We start from the raw sequence: 23,016 nt of genomic DNA on the forward strand, positions 1-23,016 counted from the left end.
CAGCCCTACTCTTGGCCTTCTCCATGCGTCCAGCACACCCGGGCAGCGCCAAGCCCCGCCCCCAGCGCTGGCCCCGCCCCTCCCGGCCGCGCTCACGCCGCTCTCCCAGCCCAGGCCCCGCCCCTCCCGGCCGCGCTCACACCGCCCTCCCCGCGCTGGCCCCGCCCCTCCCGGCCGCGCTCCACGCCGCCCTCCCCGCCCCTCTCAGTGTGCGTTCGGCTCGGCTGCCTGTGGGACGGCGGGCTAGCGGCGCGGTCCTCGTCTCCTTTGTCTTCAGGCTGCGGCGGCCTCTCGCATCCTTAGTGGGCGCCGCTTCGTCTAAGCCCCGGCTGCCACTCCAGCGAGCGGCCTGAGGCTCTGCCGGCGACGGAGTCGGCTTCGGATGCCCGGCGGCGCGATCGCTGGCTGCGGATCATGTCGGCGGCGGGAACGGGGCCGGGGGTGGAGGCGGGCTTCTCCAGCGAGGAGCTGCTGTCGCTCCGCTTTCCACTGCACCGCGCCTGTCGCGACGGGGATCTGGCCGCTCTCTGCTTGCTGCTGCAGCAGACGCCCTGCGCCCACCTAGCCGCCGAGGACTCCTTCTACGGCTGGACGCCCGTGCACTGGGCCGCACACTTCGGCAAGGTGTGTGGGTGCCGGGGGCGCGCGGCGGCTGCAGGCCCTGCCCGGACGCGGGCCGAGCGTTAGCGCTGCGGGGGCCCTGTCGCTTTAAGGCGCCATTTTCTGCAGTTCCGCGGCTCCTCGCCGCCCTGAGGTGCTGAGGGGGCTGAACGGCCCGGCCGAGAAGCGCCCCCTCAGGGCTGCCCGGGTCGAGGAGGAAGCGCGGCCGCCTGCGTGCGCGGGGACTCAGGTGCCGCGGGTCCAGGGCCGCGGGGCGGAGCTAGTTTCAAACGGGGGCGGGTTCCCGGGAAAGGCCGCGCGGAGCCGGCGGGACCGGCGGGCGGAGGTCCGGGCCCCGGGACGCGCTGGCCCCGCGCGGAGTTCGGGGGCCCCTCCATCTGGGCTGGCTTGCCGGGCGTGGGGTGTGGGGGGGAGGGTAGACGAGTGAAGCCCTAAGTTATTTGAGGGGAGCGGCTCCTTTCCCAGGCACGTTTGTGCAGCGGCTCGCGCAGGTCGTCGGGTGCGCTCGGGCCGCTTCCTGGGGGGAAGGAAGGCCGCCCCCCCCCCAGTTCCTGAGCCACAGGGAGGGGGCTTGTGTCTCCCCGGCGGTCGTAATGGGACTTTTTCAATTTGCGGTAGATCTTGAGTATTTCGATCGCTGGTGACGACTGATCTGCCCCGTTTAAAGTTAGAAGCTGAAGAGGTCTTTTTGAAATGTTTTGTTTCCCAAAAGTTTTGTTAAACGGAGTCGTCTTTCAAAGGCGCGGGAATATGTGAAGTTTTAACGGGACAAGCCCAGTACCCACTTACAAGGCTGTGTTAATGATCCGCCATCTGAACGGCTTCTAAGCGTTGCGTTTGAGGCTAACCGCCCGCAGCGGGTGATAGTGCAGTTGTGGAAGGCCCCGGCTCACAAAGCTCTGAATGAGTAGCCCTCGAGAGACTGCTTCTAAATTTGACCTGCTTTTCCCAAACCCTGAGTCAGAATGGACTCATGGCCCTGGTTTTAGGGTTTGGGCCTCCACCCCACCCCACGCGCATCAATTTTGGAAGTGTGAACATACCTAACCCTTCTCATTTTTTTAACTCGATACTCAGACACCTGATATCTTTTTTTTTTAACTGGAAGTTCACTTTGCATGGTACATACGTGTGTTTGGGACCTGGAAACGACCTACAAGTTTTATGAAGAACCCCTTTGGAAAGTACCTGGGAAAAGATGCAATAGAATAAGAAGTTCAGTTTTTCTAGATTCCTGAAGATTAAAAACAAACAATTTTGGTACAAAAACGTTTTTAAGAGTAGGGTGATCTACACACACACAGGAAATATTATGTTTAATAATTAATTTTGAAAGTCATCAGACAATTAACCTATGATGAAGAGTAATATTTTGTAAATTGTTTTAGGGGGTGTGTGCAGAATATTATGTGTATGCAGGTAAGATTTTTATCTTGTAATGAGTTCCTGTAAAATCAGTAATCAGTAGTGCCTATATTTTCCATATAAGTGGGAGTTAAGTTAAATAGAATTATGTAGGGCCTTTTTAATTGGCAAGAATCAGGATGCTATCTGATAGTTTTTAAAGATTAGGTAACATTGTACACACTTGTAAAGTCAAATTGGGTTATTTGACCCCAGGTAGGTCTCTTTCGGTTCTTAAATTGATTCACGTGTGTTTTGCAAAAGGTGACTCGTTAGTGTGTTTTTCACTTGTTAAAATTCAAGACAGTTCCTCCTTCCCTTACATGAGGTTGGATTGAAATAAATGAAAATTCAGAGTAAAGGTGACCCAGATAATGTGGAATAATGTTATTTCACCTCGTAGTGACTTGAATAAATATCTTGATGTTTGTATTGCCAATTCATGCATTTGTAGTTGACATTGCTCTTTCTGGTGTTGGGAGAAGCCAGTTAACCCACCAGAGGCTGTTAGAGCCCAATGGCTGCCTGTCTCTGAAGTTGTGCTAAGGATAGCACTGAATGCCCCTGAGAACTCTGTTCTTGAAAACAAAAGTAAAAGAACTCCCTCCAGCTTTGCATCATACTTGGGGGTGGGAGGGGACAAGCTCACTACCTTCCCTCACAGCCTCCTTGTAGGACAAGGTGGAATTGAGACTGAGTTTCTACTTTACACTGGAGGAGAATGCCCTATCTTTCTCAGGGGGAGCAGGTTGGTGTTTTCTAATTGCAGCCCAACCCTTAAGTACTTTGCTGCCAGGGCTCCTGAAGACAGCAGTAGTCTGAGAGTTTGTGTCCCTGTAAAGTGCATCTTGTTGTTTATTCTTATACTAAATGTTAGTACATGCTCAGAGCATCAGTTCTCACCATCTTCTCTAGCTGTTTAGCACTCTACTCACAAGGCAGTTATTTTGAAGACTTCCCTGCTTGAAATGAGCCCCTGTTGTAGGGGAGACAGATACTATTGTGTAATAACTACCTAGTGTAAAGTTAGTAGAATACTTAAAGCTTCATTACAAATGGTCACTTGAAATATTTTTCCAGTGGTCTCTGCAGTTATCTCCGGTGAATAAAAATAACCATAACTGAGTTCACTTTTTCAGTCTCAACTTCTGTAGAGCTTGAGTTACCAGTACATTAATCCAGGAGACCAAATACTAACTAGAGGCAGTTACTTCAGTATTTACCCAAAACCAAACAAAACTCAATGCCATCAAGTTGATTACAACTCATGTGACCCTATAGGACAGGGTAGAACTACCACTGTGTAATAGAAAGTTTCACCTTTCTCTTGCAGACTTCTAAGGGGTTCTGAACTGCTGACCTCAGGGTTAGCCGTTCAAAACAATCCGCTAAGCTCATAGGGCTTCAAGACCAAATTTACTGCGGTGGACTGAAATCAACTGCCAAGAGTTGCTTCTGACTCAGAACAGCCCTATAAATCTTTATGAGAGCAAATATCATAAAAACTCATCGTCATTCCCAATTCATAACAACCCTAGAAATTGCCTCTGTGGGTTTCCAAGACTGTAACTCTTTATATGGGAGTATAAAACCACCCAAGGAGTGGCTTGTAGCTACAAAAAGATGGCCTTGAAATTAGCAGCCCTACTCAGCCCATTGTGTCACCAGGACTCAATGGAAGCAGTTGGCTTCTTTTTTTTAATCATTTTATTGTGGGCTCATACAACTCATCACAATTTATAATCTATCCATTGTGTCAAGCACATTTGTACATTTGTTGCGATCATCCTCAAAACATTTGCTTTCTACTTGATCCCCTTGTATCATCAACTCCTCACTTTTCCCTCTCCCTACCCACTCCCCTCTCCTTCATGAACCCTTGATAATTTATAAAGTATTATTATTTTGTTATGTCTTCACACCATCCGACAACTCTCCTCACCAACTCTTCTGGTGTCCATCCCCCAGGGAGAAGATTATATGTAGATCCTTGTAATCAGTTCACCCTCTCTACCCCACCTTCCCTCCATCCTCCCAGTATTGCCATTCCCACCACTGGCCCTGACCAGGATCATCTGTCCTGGATTCCCTGTGTTTTTGGTTCCTATCTGTACCAGTGTACATCCTCCAGTCTAGCTGGATTTGTAAGGTAGAACTGGGATCATGATGGTTAGGGGGACGGGTGGGGAGGAAGCATTTAAGAACTAGAGGAAAGTTGTATGTTTCATCCTTGCTGGCTGGTGTCCTCCCCAGGACCCTTCTGTAAGGGGATGAAGGCTTCTTTTCTTACAAAACTGGTGGGTTTGTGGTTGGAAGTCTACTGCTTTATCTATTAGGCGATAGAGCCCTGGTGGTGGAGTGGTAAAACGTTGGGCTGCAGTCTGCAAGATCAGCGGCTCCAACACCAGCCTACCCCTCACGAGTAAGATGGCATTCCACTCCCTTACAGTTAGTCTTTGGGACTCATAGGAGCAGTTCTGCCCTACCATCCAGAGGTGCTAGGAGATGGCATCTACTGGTTGGCAATGAGTTTCATTATTTTTAAGGCTGTAGGCTTGAATGCAGAAGGTTAGAAAACTGCCCCCCCACCCACCCAAAGTAATCCCTTCACATCTTTGAGAAAAAGCCCTAAGGGTAGAAATTAGGCCAGAACTCAGTTTTCCAACTCCACCCTTTTTGTTTCCTCTTGGCAGGTTCCGCTCACCTTTTGCATATATTTAAACCTGTGCTTGCTTCAGCTTCCTGTGTAGAGGCTATCTCAACATCAGTATATTGTCCACTGTCCCCCCCTCCCCCGTCATGCAAATGTTCCTGGAATGCCAATTTCTTCAAAAGTTACCCCTTCAACAGCTTCTTGGGTGACTTTCCATTATTTAAAATCCCTTTTCAGAATTTTCAGTGAAATTTCCTAAATAGCTAGAGGTGGCACTTTAAGGCCAATAAACTTTAATTTGATGTTAAAGATGAGTAATTTTTGGCATTCAAATGATTCCCATGATTGTTTCATTTCTGTTGGGCTTTTGAGATTCATCTTGCCACAGGCTGAAACACCTCCCCCCCACCCCCCGCCACTCAGAATAGTAATAAAGACACTGTGAAAATTGGCAGAAGTTGTATGTGTTTACCAGCGTTCACTACCAGGCTCAGGCTCCTTGGAGTTTTCTGTACATGTTACTCCCAATTGCTTAGCAGAGTTTTTCTGTGGTAATATGTTTTTTAGAAGAATTAATATCAGACTAGCCCCAAGACATTGGAGGTTACTCTTCCAAGTTCCTGTTCTGCTCCATTTCCCCCCTCCTACCCTTGGGTTTTTCTATTGTGATTTGGCACAGTGTCTCACAGGAACTCACAAGACTTTAAGGAAATGTCTTACATGGCTGTGAGTACTGTTACCTCTCAAATCTGAAGGCAAGCCATCAACGAGCCAAATGCAAGGTGTAAAGTCAGAAGCCAAAGATGTCCAAAAATCAAAGCAGGTCTTTCTACTTCTGTTTCTCAGGGGGAAAGACAGAGATAGCTTTAATGGAGGTGTGCTTTTTATCTTTTAGTAGACCATTCCTCTCTGGAAACAGGATGGTGTCTTAGGACTGACTCGCCGACCCAATAGGATAGGGTCGAACTGCCCCTATGGGTTTCTGAAACTTATTCAAGAGGAATAGAAAGCTCCATCTCTTTTCCTGTGGAGCAGCTGGTGGTTTGAATTGTTAACCTTATGGTTAGCAACCTAACAGTAACCCAGCACCCCTTTAGGACTGCCTCCCTCTACTGAAACCACGCTGACTCAGTGACCCCCTGTGTGTTTCCAAGACTATAGCTATGGGAGTAGAAAGCCCAGAATTATTCCCTCAGAGCTGCTGGTGTTTTCAAACTGCCTACCATGCAGATCGCAGTACAACTCACCAACTACACCACCAGGACTCCCCCCTCTACTAAAATCAGGTCTTAACATCCTCCAAAATGGGATGCTAGCCACAGTCAGTCTCACTCAAGTCACTGACTCATAGCAACCCCCTAGGTAAGCCAGGGTAGAACTGCTATGAATTTCTGAGACCTTGAATATTCATAGGAGTAGAGAGCCCCATCTTTCTCCAGCAGAGCGGCTGGTGGTTTCCAAGTGGTGACCTTGTGGATCCCAGTGCAGTTCATAACCACTGTGCCCCAAAGGCTCCTGTGTCATCTCAGAACTCTTATGGGAATGACCAGAAGGAACAGTGCTGCAAGGAAGAAGATGCTGGTTTGTAGCCAGGCAACAGCAGCCTTTCTCTAGCTGCTTTAGAATCAGTACGGGAGAATGGCACAGCCTTGGATCAGAGGACAAACTGAAAAGGAATGGTAGATGTCTTGAAGCCACACCAACCCTACGGGGACAGTGCTTAGCCCCTGGGGGGCTAAATATTTGTCTCCTGTGGATCTTACATGTAGGAGTTAGCAGGTCTGCTTCTCTGATGTTTTACTAGCCAGTCTTTTAGTCTGTGCGTAGGAATCAACTCGGCTGTGAGTCTTGGTTTTGGAAGGTACAGAACTTCTCTTTGGGACTAAGGTCGGCTTTCCCAAATAATGGTTTTTCTCCCCCGTAGAGTTTGAAAAAACTGCATGTTCCAAATAAATAAATGAAGAAATTTAAAGAAAAAGCTACATGTTGCTTTCCTGCCCATCCCTCCTACCGTGGCACGTAGGACATGTACATAGATTGTTTGGATGTACAGAGTTGCGCAGAACATAGCCAACAATCTTCAGCCTTGAAAAGTTTGATTTTTTTTTAATGTTTTTTTAGTATGCAGAGTGGTAAACCCAGGTTTTTAAATGTTCACATTTTAATAGACATCTTTGAATGGCACAGTTGAATCTTTTCTGATTTTCACTAGAAAGTTTTCCATTGTTGGAGAAACCAAGTACTTTTAAATCTATGTCGTCATTTTTTAGTTTCTTCTATTCCTGTGTGCCAATTAAAAAGAAAATGTGTTTAAGAACATGAGTTAAATTGGAATAAGACTTATTTGTTCTCTTGAAAACAAAGGAAAAAATCTGTTACCCCAGATGTCATTTATTGTCATTAGTGAATTTAGATTACTCTTAGAATACCCAGGTCTGATACTGTGCTGCCATGCATGCCTGTTTTTCATTCCGATTCCTGTTGTTTTTGAAGCTGGAGTGCTTAATAGAGTTGGTGAGAGCTGGGGCCACTCTAAATGCCTGCACCACTCGGTACGCCCAGACGCCAGCCCACATCGCAGCTTTTGGAGGACATCCTCACTGTCTGATGTGGTTGATTCAAGCAGGAGCCAACATCAACAAACAGGTAAGACGGTGTTCATTGCTGGTGGTTTTCTCTTTTCCAGCTGTTGCTTCTCACAGGTACTGACTTTTCATTTGTGGGCCGTAGTCTTGATCCATGTCACTGCTTCCTGTAGTCGGCGTGCCCTCGTGGATTTGATTTACTGTGATCCAGCATGATTTGCCTAAGGTAGCTGGTAACTAAAAGAGGCCAGCCTTTGACTCCCTGGCTCACAACAGCCGTAGTTTTATTTATTAATGTATTTTCCACAGATAATTGTAGAAAATACATCCTGGTGCAGCGGGTTTATATGCTAGTCTGCTAACTGCAAGACAAGCAATTCGAAGCCACTCATCCTCCATGGAAAAACATGAAGCCTTTACTTCTGTAAAGACTTCTTACAGTCTTGGAAACCCTCAATAGGGCAGTGTACTCTCCTCTAGGGTTGCTCTGAGTTGAAATGGACACAGCAGCAGTGAATCTGGTTTGTCTAGAGGAGAAAGATTTTTACTAAATCAGCCCAGTTGCAAAGTCTTTATCAGCAGATTCACTGAAGTAAGTTATCTTACTTGGTCTGAATTGAGGGTGATGGTGACCTCGGTAGGTGGCTAGGTAATAATACAAGTGGCTGAGTGACACCTGGCAGTAAGGTCAAGGATTTTGTACTTAAGATTAAGCTCACAAGTTTGCCAACTTTTCAGCTCTTGTCTTCAGTCTTCTTTTTACTTAAATGAGGAAGAACCAAAAAGACAATAGTTTTTAGATTATAGAGGAAAGACGTGGTTACCCTCTAGCAAGCATCTGTGTAGATATCTATGCTAGATAACCTGTGTTGGGGCAGTCAACAGATTTAGCATTTTGCCCTGAATGTGCAGGTAAGAATAAGAACTGAGCAACTAGCTCACATAACCGTTCTTTATGCCTTTCTATTTTTCTCTTTTTACCTATTTTATATGCTTTTCTTAACTAATATTTACCACTTACCACATGCCTATTATTGTTTTTAAGAGAACTGTTACCCCCCCCACAAAAAAAAAAACCCATACAAACAACACAATTCCTAATAGTGATGCTAACCAAAACCCAAACTCATCAAGTAGACTCAACCCTTTAAGGCAGGATAAAACTGCCCCTGTGAGTTTCCAAGACAGTGAAGTCTTTTCTCCATTTCCAGTTGTACCTTGTGGTTAGCAGCCTAACTCGTAACCATACACCACTAAGGAAACGAATATAATCAGGTTTAAATTGAGTCCCCTAATATATTTCCACTATTGAGCTAGGTGTTTTGGTTATATTTTTTTTCTCTTTCTAGTCCTTGTGTTTAGCATTTTCTTCCCCCCTCACCCCCCCCCTCTCTCTCACACACACATACACAAACACACACCCTTCAAACACTGGATTGTGTTATGTTAAAAGGGCACACGGGGACATAAATGTCTGAAGGCCTGGGCTTAATTCCAAGTTCTACTGCCTCATATCTCTGACCTTGGGTAGATCATTTAACTTGCCCTTTTGCTTACCATCATTATCAATAAAATTCCAAGAAAGATAAGCATTAGTATTTAGCATTAATATGGAATTTACATACAGAGTAATTGTTAAACACAGAACTTAATTTAGAATGGTCTGAAGATATTGTCAAAGGCTACTTTTCTGGCTTTTTAGAAATGTAGAAACCCTTTAGATTGGTGTTTTATGTGAGTCTACTGATTTCAACAGAGAGGAGTCTGAGGACTTGGGCGAGGCTGTAGATCCCTGTTACTCCTTTCCTTTTGCCAGGTACCCTAGATCTGAACTCGGACTCATTGTCATAGGACAGAGTAGGACCGCCATGTGGATTTCCCAGACTCCAAATCTTCCTGAGAGTATAGTGTAGCATCTTTCACCGCCCCACCTGGGCTGGCGATTTTTGAGCTGCGGCTGTGAAGTTAGTGCCCTTATTGTCACATAACCAACTCAACCACCAGACTCCTGGATAATAGTGCGGAAACCTCTCCCCCACGGTGCTTCCTAATGCAAGGACTGCCAGTGTCGCTTCCAACATCAAAGCCGTCTTTCTCCTGGAAGTTTACGTTTTTCTTGAAGTCTGTCAACATGTCAAGTTCAGGTCTTAGTTTGGAGTATTGTTGTGCACAGTTAGACTCTGCTCTCTCTCGTTATTTGTTTTGTGATGGACCCTCAGTGATTATGAAGTTATAACAGCTCTTAGTAATCAAAGGAGCCAAAGTAGCTCGATTCTAGAAGGCCATATAGACTTTAAGCCTGAGTCTTTTCTAAGACACAGAGAAATACATTATATAACGATAAAAGAGTCAATTCATCAAGAAAATGTAACCTGAATTAGTAATTATAAATACGTACTTAACAAGCTTCTCAAAATTTATTAAACAAACGTTGACAGCATCAAAGGGAAAAGGCCACTCTGCAGTTGAATTAGATTCTTCAGTTCAGCACACGCATTTCAATAGTCGGTAGACCATCTAAACAAGATGAGCAAGAAAATAAAGAGCTTGACTTACACTGTAAATCAACCAGACCTAACAGAACATTCCACGCAGTAACAGCACAATACACATTCTCCTCCAGTGCAGTGGATGATTCTTCGGGCTAGACCAGGGTTTGGCACACGGGCTGGTGAGCCACGTGTGTCTCTTTTAGTACATGTGTCTCCAAAGTAAATGAAAATAAAACTGCCACAGTTTCATTTTCTTTCATTTTAAAGGCTATTATTCAGACAGTAGTAATTTCATTTGTTTGTAAAAATATATTTGTGGTTCTTGAATAATTTTTAAATTGTTGAGAGTGACAGGATTGCTCTTCCGACCCAAAACTATGTGGACCCCTAGACGAGACCATTTGTTAGGTGACAGAGCAAGTCTCAGTTCGTGTGAAAAGATTGAAATAATACAATACAGTGGCATAAAACTAAGATTCTTAAATTTAACATACTCTTAACCAATAGTACAAAGACGAAAGCACAGGGAAAATTAGAAAAATAAATTTAGAGTTCACAGAAAATGAAAGCACAAATAGAGCAAAACGTAAGGGATGTAGCAAAGGCAGTGCTGCAGAGGGAAACTATTGGTTAGCCCTTGGATTAAGGAAGAAGAAACATTTCAGACTGCTACATCTTGAAGAAGTATAAAAGAACAAGCAGCTGAAAACAACCAGAAGTAAAGTCATAAATTAGAATGGAGATAAATTGTAGAGTTACCATATATGCTCATGTATAAGCCGAGTTTTCCGGCACTTTTTCATACATTTTTGTGGTAAAATTAGGTGCCTCGGCTGATATTCGAGTCTGCTTATACTTGAGTATATACGGCAAATGACATAGCAAATAGAAAACAGACCGATAAAATTAAAAGGTGATGTATTTATTTTATATAAATAAAATAGCTTGTTGATCTTTTGGCATGTTAATTTTAAGGTCATTTTCCCACAGCTTAAGTCAATGGGCTATATATATATATATATATCACGCCAGACTGCTGGAATTCAGTGTATTAGCTGGAGTTTTCAGTGTTCTAAGTTTATCTGATGAAGGAAACGGTGATTTCACCATTTGGTTTTATGAACTCTTTGTTGACTACCAGTGGTAGCAGTTTTGCAAGTATTTTCGCACCATTCCTTTTACTACCTTTTCTAGGCTCGTGTAGGCATTTGATAATGCCTTTGACTTATAGTATCTGGATTAGAAATGAAAATTTTCTTCTCTTATTAAAAATCACTATGGCCTACTCTGTCACCTTGGTGTACTGTGGTGGCTTGAGCGCTGTGATACTGGAAGCTCTGCCAAAGGCTTTCATATGCCATCGGAGCTGCCCTTGGGGGTATGTGTAGCCGCGTGTCTTGTCTTAAGGCAGAATAGGAAGAAAGATCCGGTGATGTACTTCTGAAAGAATTTGGAATCTTATAAATAGGAATGACACATTGCCTGATCTAGTGCCAAGAGAAGAGCTCTTAAGGTGGGAAGGCCCCAAAACTGTGACTGGGGAAGAACGGCTTTCTCAAAGTAGAATGCCTTAGTGATTTAGATCGGTTGTAAAGTCCCCGAGCCAGTGTCTGGTAATGTGGCACAACTCAACCGAAGAAACAGCTACAACGGGGGAGAGTGAGGGGGCTGGGGAAAAAAAAAAAGAAACCGCTACAACCATCTATTAATAATTGAAAGTGGAATGTGTGACGTATGTATGGATCTAAGAAACACGGGTTTTATAGGAAGTGAATATGCATAAAGCTCAACATCTAGGGATTTCTGAAATGAAGTAGTATTGACCATTTTGATTCAGACAAGCATATGGTCGGTTGCGCTGGAAATGACATTGGAAATGAGTGAATTCTCATCCCTTGTCAGAAAGGAACATTTTAAGGTCTATGCTGACATGTGATGCTTTCCGTGATAGGATAAGATCCTTATGCTTACGAGGTAGATCAGTTAATGCAACGGTTTCAAATTTGTGCTGCTCTAAAGTCAGTCATGAAGAAATTGAATTCTACTGAATTTTCCCTCTGTAATCAATAGAATATACAATGAAGATTGATAATGACTGGTTATATTGGGAAAGTGGGAAACAAGAAGGCTTGGCTTGGTGACTGGAAAGTATGTGTATTGTAGAAATGTCACCAGAGATCACGTGATAGAATTTTGCAAGACTAACAGTGTATTCATTGAAAATCTCCTGTTTCAATAAGATATAAACAGCAGCTATAAACACATTGATTTCACTGGATGGAATACCCAGAAGTCAAATAGATTACATCTCTGGAAAGATGGAAAAGGCTCAGTATTGGTGAAAACCAGGGACTAACAGCAAAACAGACCATTAGCTACTCAAGTGTAGTTTAAGTTGAAGCTATTCAAACAAAGTATGATGTTTCATTCAAGCAGTTGCAGTGCTGTAGGTTGGCTATTCACTCTTAAATGCCAGGATATTTGAAAGACAGCTATCATCGCTGATTCTCCAAGTAGCTGTCTTTCAATTTGTGCCAATTCTGAAGAAAATTCACCCAACATAAAGTGGAAAATAATTGACCAATGTCATGAAATGAAAACATAATGTTCCTGAAGGTATCAAAGAGTGGTTGCAGCAGTGCATTGACGGGAACTGGCATAAACTGACTGGCTTCAGACGAGGGCCTGGTAGGATTTGGGGAGAAAGCAGGAAGCACAGGATGTTAACCTCTGTTCTCTTGACTATGGAAAAGTATTAGACTCCATGGGTCATACAAAGACTGGAAGTTCTTCGTTGTGCTCATGAGGGACTTGGAGCAGAACAAAGAGGTACTGTGTGTACAAAAATCAGGAAAGATGTGTGTCCGAGTTGGATCTTTTCACCATAAAAGTTGAACAGATCTGAAAAGCTGCAGTAATGAAGAACAACATCGTTAGCAACTTCTGGTACACAAATGACACACCTGCTTGCTGAGCGTGAAGAAGAAAGGAAAGACTAAGATCAAAGACTACATCTTACAGTATGGACCATACCTCCACATCAGGAGGAGAAAATTATCACTGCCCTACATCATTATAAATGTCACACTATATGGAAAAAAGATTGAAGGCAAGGATTTCCTTTTTTTGCTTTACTTTGACCTGCCATCAGTGCTCGTGGAAGCAGTAACTCAAAAAAAATGGAATGAGTTAGTGTACTGTGCACATCTGCTGCCAGAGCCGCATGAAGCATTAGAAAACAAGATGCCCCTGTAAACTGACGAGCCGGGCCCAAAGCAAACCCACTACCCAATTTCTACTCGGCAAAGCTGGACAGCCTGTAAATCTTTATGGAAGTAAATAGCCTCAGCTTTAATCCAAAAAGCAACTGGTGTGTTTGAACATCTGACTTTGCGATTTGCGGTCCAATGCTAAGCCAACAGAACCACCAGGACAATTGCCCCATGAATGTGAAAGCTAGGCACCGAATGAGGTAGGCTGCAGAAGAATTGGTGCTTTTGAATTAAAGTGTTGAAGAATGTGGAAATTACCTTGGGTGGCGTAGTAGATTGCCAGTTGGGTTGCTAATAGCAAGGTGAGCTGTTCAAACTCACCAGCCACTGAGGGATAAAGATCGGGCTTTCTGTTCCATAAAAGTACACAGCCAAAGGGCAAGCTAATTTCTCCTATGGGGTCGCCATGAGTTGAAATTGACTTGATGGTATGGTGAGTTTGGATTGGCTTTAGTTGGCCAGAAGAACAAGCACATCTTTCTAAGAGGAAATACAGCCAGAATGCTCATTAAAAGCAAGTATGGCAAGACTTTATCACTTACTTGGTTGGATTTGTTATCAGGAGAGACTATTCTCCAGAAAAGGACTCCAGGAGATGGCCGCACTCAGGGAGTGGGCTCAAGCATAGCAGCAGGATTGGGCAGTGCTTTATTCTGTTATACAGAGGGGTCTCCGTGGTGGTTAGGGATTATGTCTACTAGACTACCCACTCACTCATGGCTCTAGGCATGGAATTAAACCTGTCAATCAAGCAGTAGCTTGATGGTGCCTGCTTCGGGGTGTGGCCTTTTGTACCAGAGTGAGGAACTCTGGGAACTGTTCTCTCCACTCTCCAGCCTTCCAATCTGTTGGAACACTGCCTGCCTCCTCTAAGCATGGCTTCATGTAGGTCACCTGACCCTGAGAGCTGCCAGTGGCGCCCTGTCATGTTTCCACTGATCTTGAATCCTCTTAACTACACCCAATGGCTTGTGATCCTCCTGCTTCCTGGTTCAGTTCACTTTTCTGTGTCCCTGGAGCTGGACAGACGGGGCTGGGATGCCTTCTTGATATATAAATACTTCTTGATATAGAGCTCTTTTTATGTATCGATGAGTGTCACTGGATTTGCTTCTCCAGACAACCTGACCTAACACTCTCCTGAATGTGAGTCCCTATTTGAATGTACCTAACAGCAGCAGTAATCTGGTGAATACCTATTTTATGAAAAGCAAAAACATATTCCCAAAATAGAAAGGATAAGAAAAGGTATAGTACAGACATAAAAATCACAAATATGGAGAGCAAATGCTTTGAGAATGATTGGGGCAGGGAATGAGTGGATGTGCTTTATATAATTGATGTATGTATATGTATGGATTGTGATAAGAGTTGTATGAGTCCCTAATAAAATGTAAAAAAAGAAAAGAGGGAAAAAAAAGAAAATGATTAGGGCAAAGAATGTACAGATGTGCTTTATACAATTGATGTATGGACTGTGATAAGAGTTGTATGAGCCCCTAATAAATTGTTTTTTTAAAAAGAAGAAAAAAATCACAAATATAAAAGGTATTTTCAGGAAAATTAAACCTAAGTAAGTTGAGGTTTGTGCCACACACACACACACACCCATAAAAAGCCCTCAAAAATAAAAGGTATCGATCTTTGGCACTTTAATGGACTGCTAACTGCAAAGTTGTCAGTTTACATCACCAATCCTGCACCTCAGGATAAAATTCAGGGTTTCTGCGTTCATAAAGGTTTACAGCCTCAGAATCCTCATGTGGCTGTGAAGTCAAGATGGGAATGGATGTTCTTTAGAAAAAGTGAGTGAGTTGCACTGCTTCAAGAAAGTTGTAGAATGTTAAAGTGAAAAATGGTAAAACAAATACTGCCTAAATCTGCCAAGAAAAACTACCTATTCGACCTCAAAATGACATTTTTGCTCTCTAGCATCTTAAAGAGGTCTTTGTTCGCCAAATGTTCCTTCTGCAACCACCTGCTTTTCTGGGGTTTTTTGTCTTTAAAAAATGAGATGTTCTGATTAGATCTTTATGTTCATTTTAAGATAAGTGTACAGTCTTCACTAGGCAAACTTTTCATATTGTGTATTTCTATAAAGTAACCACTGTTTTTACTTTGGGTGGATCTCTTTTACTTGAATGAAGACCTCAGTTGTCCACTTCCCCGTCCCCCCGCCCCCCTTGAGGTGATTGATAAGTAGTGAGGAGCTGAAATATTTACTGAGGGTTTTTAAAATTTTGTTTCCTTCTCCCCATTTCATTCCATGTAACCCAGTTTTGTGTGTTTGTTTTTTTAAGGATGCTTGCAGTAGTCTCCACACTTCCTTCTCCATCTTAGGTATCCTCCATTTTTAAGTCTAAAATCTTTTTCTTTTCTTTAAAGCATAAGTCTAGTTGGAACACACCCTTTCTTTTTTAAAAAAAACACGTAAAAATCGCCCAGCAAATATAGGATAAGTAGCAAATTCTTCTATTTGTCTACCAAGGTTGCTGTATTTGACCTCTGTGTTCCTCTGTCGAGCTCTTGATCCTCCAACTCTCTTGTTTTAAATTGTGATCCCTTTTCTGGTTCCAAATAGAACATGCAAGCTAGACCCTGCTGTGTCCTGACTCAGGTTAGCATTTTAGGTAGAAGTACCTGAAAAACAGATCAGTCCCCAAGTTATATGCTAAGTACTGCTTCCTGTTTATCATAGGGTCGTTATCTTGGTGGTTATATAGAGCATGCTTGTGCCAAGTCCCAGCATAAAATTAATTATAAATCACCAACTAGAGCATGACTGCTGTCACTGTGGTGGAGGATCCACAATTTCCCCCCAGAAGCTATTGACCTTTGAAAGTTTAGACAAGTCCCTTTTCATTTTGTGTCTCGCTTCAAGCTTGGGTTGCTGTGTTTGCTGTATTATGAACTCCTGTGTTGTGTTCATTGTTTGACTTTAAAAAATGTCAACCTTGTATAAGCTCTGAATTGTCTGTTCTGCCTTTTTGTGTTTGCAGGATTGTGAGGGTGAAACTCCTGTTCATAAGGCGGCTCGGTCTGGTAGCCTAGATTGCATAAGTGCCCTTGTGGCAAACGGAGCTCACATCGAGTAAGTGTCATGATTTATTGTTTGGAGCTAAAGATAAGCAAAGGATAAAAACTACCTGATTTTTTTTGTTTGTTTAATTACTATAAGCAGTGTCTTTTGGGTCAGTTGGCGTTAGTGAGGGAAATTATTGTGTGGATCACATTGACCACTAGCAAAAGGGGGTTTAATTTCATGTCGGCCTCAGAATTCATTGTCTTAAGGACAAGTATATTATGGCGAGAATAGTCCACTAATTTCACTTGGAATTTAGAATCTGACTGCCAACAACTAATTAGTTGTATCACCATGGGCAAGTCCAGTTTGCTTTGCCAAGTTTTAATTTGAAGGCCTTGGAAGACTTAGTTTCAGGCCTTTTGACTCACACGTTCTTAAAGACACTTGGCTTTTCCAGGCTTTGACTTCCTCATCTTAGAAGATGTGAGGGCAACACATTTTAGAAGCCTCTTGTGATTTTTTTTAATGACTTATAGCTCTGAAATAGAGCCGTATACATTAAAGACTTCAAGCTTACACTGAACTTTTGATACTGATAGCACTATTTTAGAATATCCTTGCTTAAAGCCTATTTTAGATTTACTAGTTTATAGTTTGATGGGCAAATCATAGTATTTTAAATATATTAATTTAGAAATGTGATCCATTCATATTTCAGCTAGCCATAGTGTTAGACATTTTATTTTATATTCATTTGCATTAATGTTTTATTAAAATGTTTATATTATAAAAATGTTTCTTCTGCAGTTTACAGCATTAACAAAATGGATGCGGTTTTCACCCTTAAATGTTGAGTGTAAGCTCTTTAGCTGTAATAACCAAGTAATAAAAATAATAATCAGCTTTTTAGTTTTACCTTATTGAGTGTTTTGAATATTTCATAAAAATTAATTATTAGTCACGTTATTGAAATGGGTAATATGAACATTTAGACTTGGAGAAATAAAAAACCACATAACTGATTTAGTTTAACCCTTTGGTTTCCATTTCATTATTTTGACTGTATTGTGCTTGCCACTGAAACCTAACTCCTGGACAGTAAAGCCGTATAGGTCAATGCAAGGCAGTACCCAAGACTGTCTTTTAGTATCTTCATATCTTAGCTTCTGTTTCATTCCGTATTATTGTCGAGATTAGTCACTGTGGTGTGGTCATCTATGTACATATTATGGTGACTTAGTATTATTATTAGTATTATTAATGTGGCCTATATTATTTCTTGCATTGCAAGAAACCTTGTCACTTGGTTCACACGCAGTTCCTCTTTATCACTTAAAAGTGAATATTTATTATACAGTTTAAAAAATACTATTCTAAATGGATTACCTTAAGGAAGTTACATTAATAACTATACATAGATTGAAAAGTCAATTTTTCATTTTTGTAACAGAAGCTTTGATAATAAAATACAGTCATCTAAAAAGTAATTCATTAAAACATTGTCATTTATTGAAAAGTAGATAATTAGAAGTTGACCCTTTTAACAACTTTCCTAAATAATACTCTTAATTGATCCGGAGTATTTCATGACTAAGTTGTTAGTTTTATTAATGGATAACTTTTTACTTTGAGCCAATAAATATCTGTCACTATGTCCTTTTTTAAAGATATAGGTGTCTTCTAAAAGAGAATATACTTTATTTATAATTTTGTCCTTGGTTACAGGACCCTCAAGTGTCTCTTTTTCCATCTCCACCAACAGTGTGATTGAGCATGGCCTCAAATGCCAGTCTGTTTTTCGTTCTCAGTATAAGAGCCACTCCCTCAAGACCCTGCATTATGGTGATTTCCCTTGATTGAACTTTTAGGTTTTTGTTGTTTTGTTTTTTAAGGAAAATATTTAGTCTGAATCACATAGTCAAAAGCAGTTTTAATGTAAAAATATATGCTCTTGGCTTGGAGTTAGAGCTAATACTTATTACTTATGACTATTGTATGTGTGATTATTTAACATTTAGATAAGACATCAGATTTGCCAGTAAGCTTAATTACAACTTGCTTCTTGGTATCTTTTCTGTCATTTAACACTTTGAGTCTACCAGGATAGAATGGCTTGGTCCTCCAAAACGATGGCACCTGGTTCTGTTTGTGTCGAATGATGCTATCTTAATGACAGTCCTAGCAAGTAACATGGTTTTTCAAAAGGACGATCAAGAAGCACAGAATTAATTTACTTATTCAAAGTTACATTTTTCTTTTCCAATTCACAGTTGGCCAGATGATTAAGTCTTCAGATCTTATGCTTTAATATTAAGAACATAATACAATTTTTTCTTTTCCCTGTGATTAAAAACTACCAACCTTATGCCCTTCTTTTTAAATTAATAAGTTTGCTCTTAGTTCCTATATTGCCTTCAATAATCTGCTGCATTAAATAGACCAAGTGTGAAAATTGTCTGCTTTATTAGCCATTCGGTAAGATGGTGAGGAGGGCAAGTCTACTCTGGCTGGAACGGCTTGTTGTATAACTTACTTGTTAATGTAGGTTGCATCAATAACGCAGATCAGCTGCTGTGCATCGTATTAAATTTTCTAGCACCACACGTGAGTATGTTAACGGACTCTTTTTTTTTTCCCCTCTCTTATTTTAATTCTTAAGTTTTGGTGCCAAGTTTTCTCTCCCAATTTAGACTTTGTTTCCGCCATGTGTGATCATGGCCATTAGTATCTAACATTGTTTACATTTGACTATACACAAGATTAAATGTCAGTTATACTACCAAGATAAATGTTTGCATACTTTAAATCAGCTAACCTCTACAGACTATTACTCCCATTTTTCTCTCCCTGCATCTAAATACAATTTTATTTTGTAGAATTGCTATTGTTCTTAATTTAGCTTTCATTGTCATTTGGTTTTTCCTCAGAACCGCTATTTGAATACTATTATTGTTTAGAAAAATAAAAAACAAAACAGCAGGTTTTGATTAGAAAAAAGAGCATACACTAACTTGAAAAACACATTGCCTCTTTCCTGTGGACCATGGAGGAAATAACAGCATCAGCTTCAGTAGAGACCAGCTTTTTACTACTAATACTGTAAATAGTTTAATTTGGGTGTTAGATTATTTTTCATTTTAGTATTTTGGAATCAAGTAAATTTAGTTACCTCTTTATTGAGCCATCAAGTAGAGACTGTTTCCCTATCAACCTGATGTGCAAAATAGCCTGCCTTTAATGCCTCTGAGGGAAAACCTCCTAAAAGGGATTTAACTGGATTTAGAGTGAAACTAGAGTTGCTTGCATCTGAGGGAACTTTAGTGACGTCAGTGCAACATTACACTGACACTAGTAATTGCTTTACACCGAAGTCTCAGCTTTCCTCTCGGAGATCATTTCTGTGAAAGTGTTATGTATGTTTTAACTTACTTTGATCCCAAGATCATCAAATCACAAGCATCTACGTAGTCTTATAAGAAGCAAGATCAGTGACTCAAGCAAAGAAAAATTTCCATACCTAATTTTAGAAGACGGGTACAGTTAGTTATAACAACAATCTACAGCGTGAAGTTAGTCATATTTTTTTTAACAATCTAGCAACACAAATATTTTGCTGAACTTTTAAGTCCTTAATTATAATATAATTGGCTTTAATTAGGTTCATATTTGGTGGCTATTTTGACCCACCTTTATTTGCTTACCAATGTAACCCTGTCTGGAAGCAAAAATCTTGTTAAAGAAAACAAACTTGATGAAGGTACTTAATATTTCTGTCAGTTTATTTGCACCTGGTAATAATTTAGCCCAGGTTTTCTTTACTGGCCATTAATTCTTTCTGAATTTACAGTGATCCATACTGTCTTTGTGAAGCCATGCTAGGTTTGTCATGTGCCATATAGTCTTTTAAAACATATTGAAAAATAAACAGGATTGGTTAGTTCTCAATTGCACCAATACTCTTTTTTAAATGTGATTAAATTACTTGTAATTTATTGCACCATTCTTAACTAGTCTATAATAATTCTTAACTCGTACTATATATATATATAAACTCAGATTTTGTTTTTTTTCTCTTGATACATTTAAAGCTAGTATTAATATTTGGTTGGTGAATCTCGTAGTAGGAAGGATTTTGTTGTTGTTGCCGGATTTATGTACACTTCAGAATAAAAGTCCAGCCATAGAATTCAGTAGTTAACTCTAAATTGGTATTTAAATCTTTAATTGTAATACTAATACGGTCTGGTTTTCGATCCGCTGAATTACAGTTTGTTGCAATCTTAGTTTTGTTCCCTCATCTAATTTTGACTAAAACAATCTTGTCTGGTGGTTCTATTTTGTGGCTTAATGAAAATCCTTTTGTGATGGATTTGCTATTAGTTTTATGTGCCAGACAGGAACCACCTGGTGGCTAGAGTTTTGACAAGTTTGATTTAGAATCTTCCTGTTTCCATAGCAGTCTGAATAATGTATGCATTAGATTATTAATTTATTCTAAGCATTTAAATGAGTGCTTTGGCAAATTGTGCTTTGACCGACCAATGGTTTTCTAAATCTAGATGTATTTTTCCTTTGTCAAATTATCAAGTGAGAATGTTAACTATTCTATCACACCCTTTAAATTATGTACTTATGTTTTAATGTATGCAAACATAATTTGGGTAGAATTATAATACAAAACTCTTCAACCTTATTGAACTTGGAAACTTGACACCAACTTTATTCAGGTTGAAACTTTGTAAAAACTGGTTTCTTCCTTTTGTTACCTAGAAAGTCTATTCAAGGCAGTCCTTGTCATTATATAAGTTTTTGGATACCAAAGGGTTAAAAATACACATGAATTTTTTTACTGAAGAAATTTTAAATGTTTGCTAATGTTTTGTTTGTACAAATGGACATTTAGTAATGTTTTCTTTTCATCTTTTTTTTAATGATACCGTATATTTGCTTATTTCCATCTAGGAATAGTTACTAATGTATTTGAGATACCGCATACCAAATTTTAACGTAACCAGAATCGTGAGTTAATGGCTTTTAGTCCATATTGTTAAACCGTTGTTGAAATATTGGCATATTTAAATTGACTTCATGCTAAAAAATTACCAGAAGGTAATTTAAAGGCAGTAGTGTGCTAGAGCAGTATCTCATCATGGTTAAGGTGGTCACATGACAATGGCTTTAAGCTCATTAAATGTGCTTCTGCACCTTATGTATGTATATGTATTTTTAATTCAAATGTTGCCTGCAAATACGTGATCCCTTATTATTTTAAGTTTCCTGTTTTATGAACAATTGCCCGTTTTAAATCAAGCAGAACATTCTGAATCTATAAAAACTACACATGTCAATGTTTTCCAGCTACGTAATTCGAATTGACTTGATTTTTTCAAGTAACCCTAGAAAGGGGGAACATTCCATATAGAAACCGCTGAAACTGCCACAGGCTTCTCCGAAAACCTTACAGTGTGGCAGTGAGTGTTCAGTATCGCTTCCTTTCTGCACACAAGGCATACTGTTGAGGTATTTGTTGCGGTGATTGGTTTTACTGCTAATCTAGGAATTCAGTTATAGATTCTTTAGATTTGCATGCTTTGCTTACCCTAATTTATGATATCTACCTTTCTATTTGTAAACTAACAGTAGATAAGTTGAGATCAGAATTTTAACAGAAATATTTATAGAAAAAATTGTGGTAATCTTTTATTGTCATATGGCATTACTGAAAAGGAAACATCCCAAAGGTGCTGTGACAACTCAGATTCCAAAAATTATTATTTCTGGTATTTCCTGAGGCGCATTTTAAAGACATAATTAAAAAGTTCTTATTAGAATGGCTTCTTAAACATGCCTGACGTCACTGTGGCACTATAAGTGGAAATAGAGGAGGCTGAACATAGATGAGGTCTTTAAAAGGTTTTTGGGACCATGGTTAACTTTACTGTTTCACGGTGTTGTTATATAAAATGTGAAGATTATTCCATGGCTTTCCATGATTTTATTAACTCCTGAAATAGCTGTCGAAGTTATCAAGGGAACTGGGTCACCCTGCCCCAAATTGCTTATAAGACATTATAATTATAATTCTGTAATATTATGGGAACTAGAATCAACAGGGAGCACACCACACTCATTATACTTTCTAAAAGCGCTTGTGGCAAATCTAGCTCGCCAGTCTCAAAGTCTACTTATGCTAACTTGCAGAGAAAGACTAAGATTGTAAAATATCAACAAACTGGTACCACTAGGAGTATTCAGAGGACTGAGAGTTCATTCAGATCAATCTCTTACCACTTCCAAAGCTTTCCCTGCAGAGGTGGAAGAAACACACGAGGGTGGGGAGCTGCTGCCGCCCCCGAGTCATCTCACAGCAGGCTCCCGTGCTGGGAGTTCTCTTGTTCTCAGAAATGTTATATCATGCCAAATACATCACGATGAAGACATGAAGTTCCAAATTGCATGTTTTTATGAAAGCTTTCATTAAGCATAAAGCGTGTAGTAGTTTCATTACTATTTCCATTTTAATTCAGAAGGTGCTTTTTTGACAGTGTATTTCTGCGATTTCTTCAAGAATCTTAGTTTTCCTTTGGGCTAATCCATTAAATATTGCAATTCCTATTCATTTTAATTTTCTCTGTAATACCTCAGCCATCATAGTGTGGCTATTTAATATATTCAATAAATATCATTGAATGCCTGCTTTCTAAAAGTTTGTGCTATAACAGAATAAAGTATGAAATTTGAATGTGAGATTATAGAATTTGTAAAATCCGAAAGTGTCTCATTCACATGTCCTGATCCCACTGAAATTTAGCAAAATAACGTAGATTTGATAACTACTTAGCTTGAAACACTAAATAGGACTTGAAGATTTATTAATGAGGGATACATTTTAACTAGGATTATTTCAAGTATTTAAACATCGAAGTAGATTTCTTTCAGCAAATAGGGAAGCATATGTAAATGC

The 23,016-nt window shown here is 40.4% G+C and overlaps 1 protein-coding gene across 1 annotated transcript in view; it reads left to right on the top strand.

The window, feature by feature from the left end:
• Window positions 1-219: 219 nt before the first annotated feature.
• The window catches only part of ANKRD10 (ankyrin repeat domain 10), a 41,734-nt gene continuing 18,937 nt past the window's right edge, over window positions 220-23,016 (top strand). Inside the window, exons 1-3 of the mRNA XM_075563419.1 lie at window positions 220-624; window positions 7,172-7,324; window positions 16,027-16,118. Coding sequence (XP_075419534.1) covers window positions 415-624; window positions 7,172-7,324; window positions 16,027-16,118 — 455 coding nt within the window. The 5' untranslated portion in view covers window positions 220-414. The remainder of the gene's footprint in view (window positions 625-7,171; window positions 7,325-16,026; window positions 16,119-23,016) is intronic.

This window comes from Tenrec ecaudatus, chromosome 11 (genome assembly GCF_050624435.1).
Source record: "Tenrec ecaudatus isolate mTenEca1 chromosome 11, mTenEca1.hap1, whole genome shotgun sequence".
NCBI lineage: Eukaryota > Metazoa > Chordata > Mammalia > Afrosoricida > Tenrecidae > Tenrec > Tenrec ecaudatus.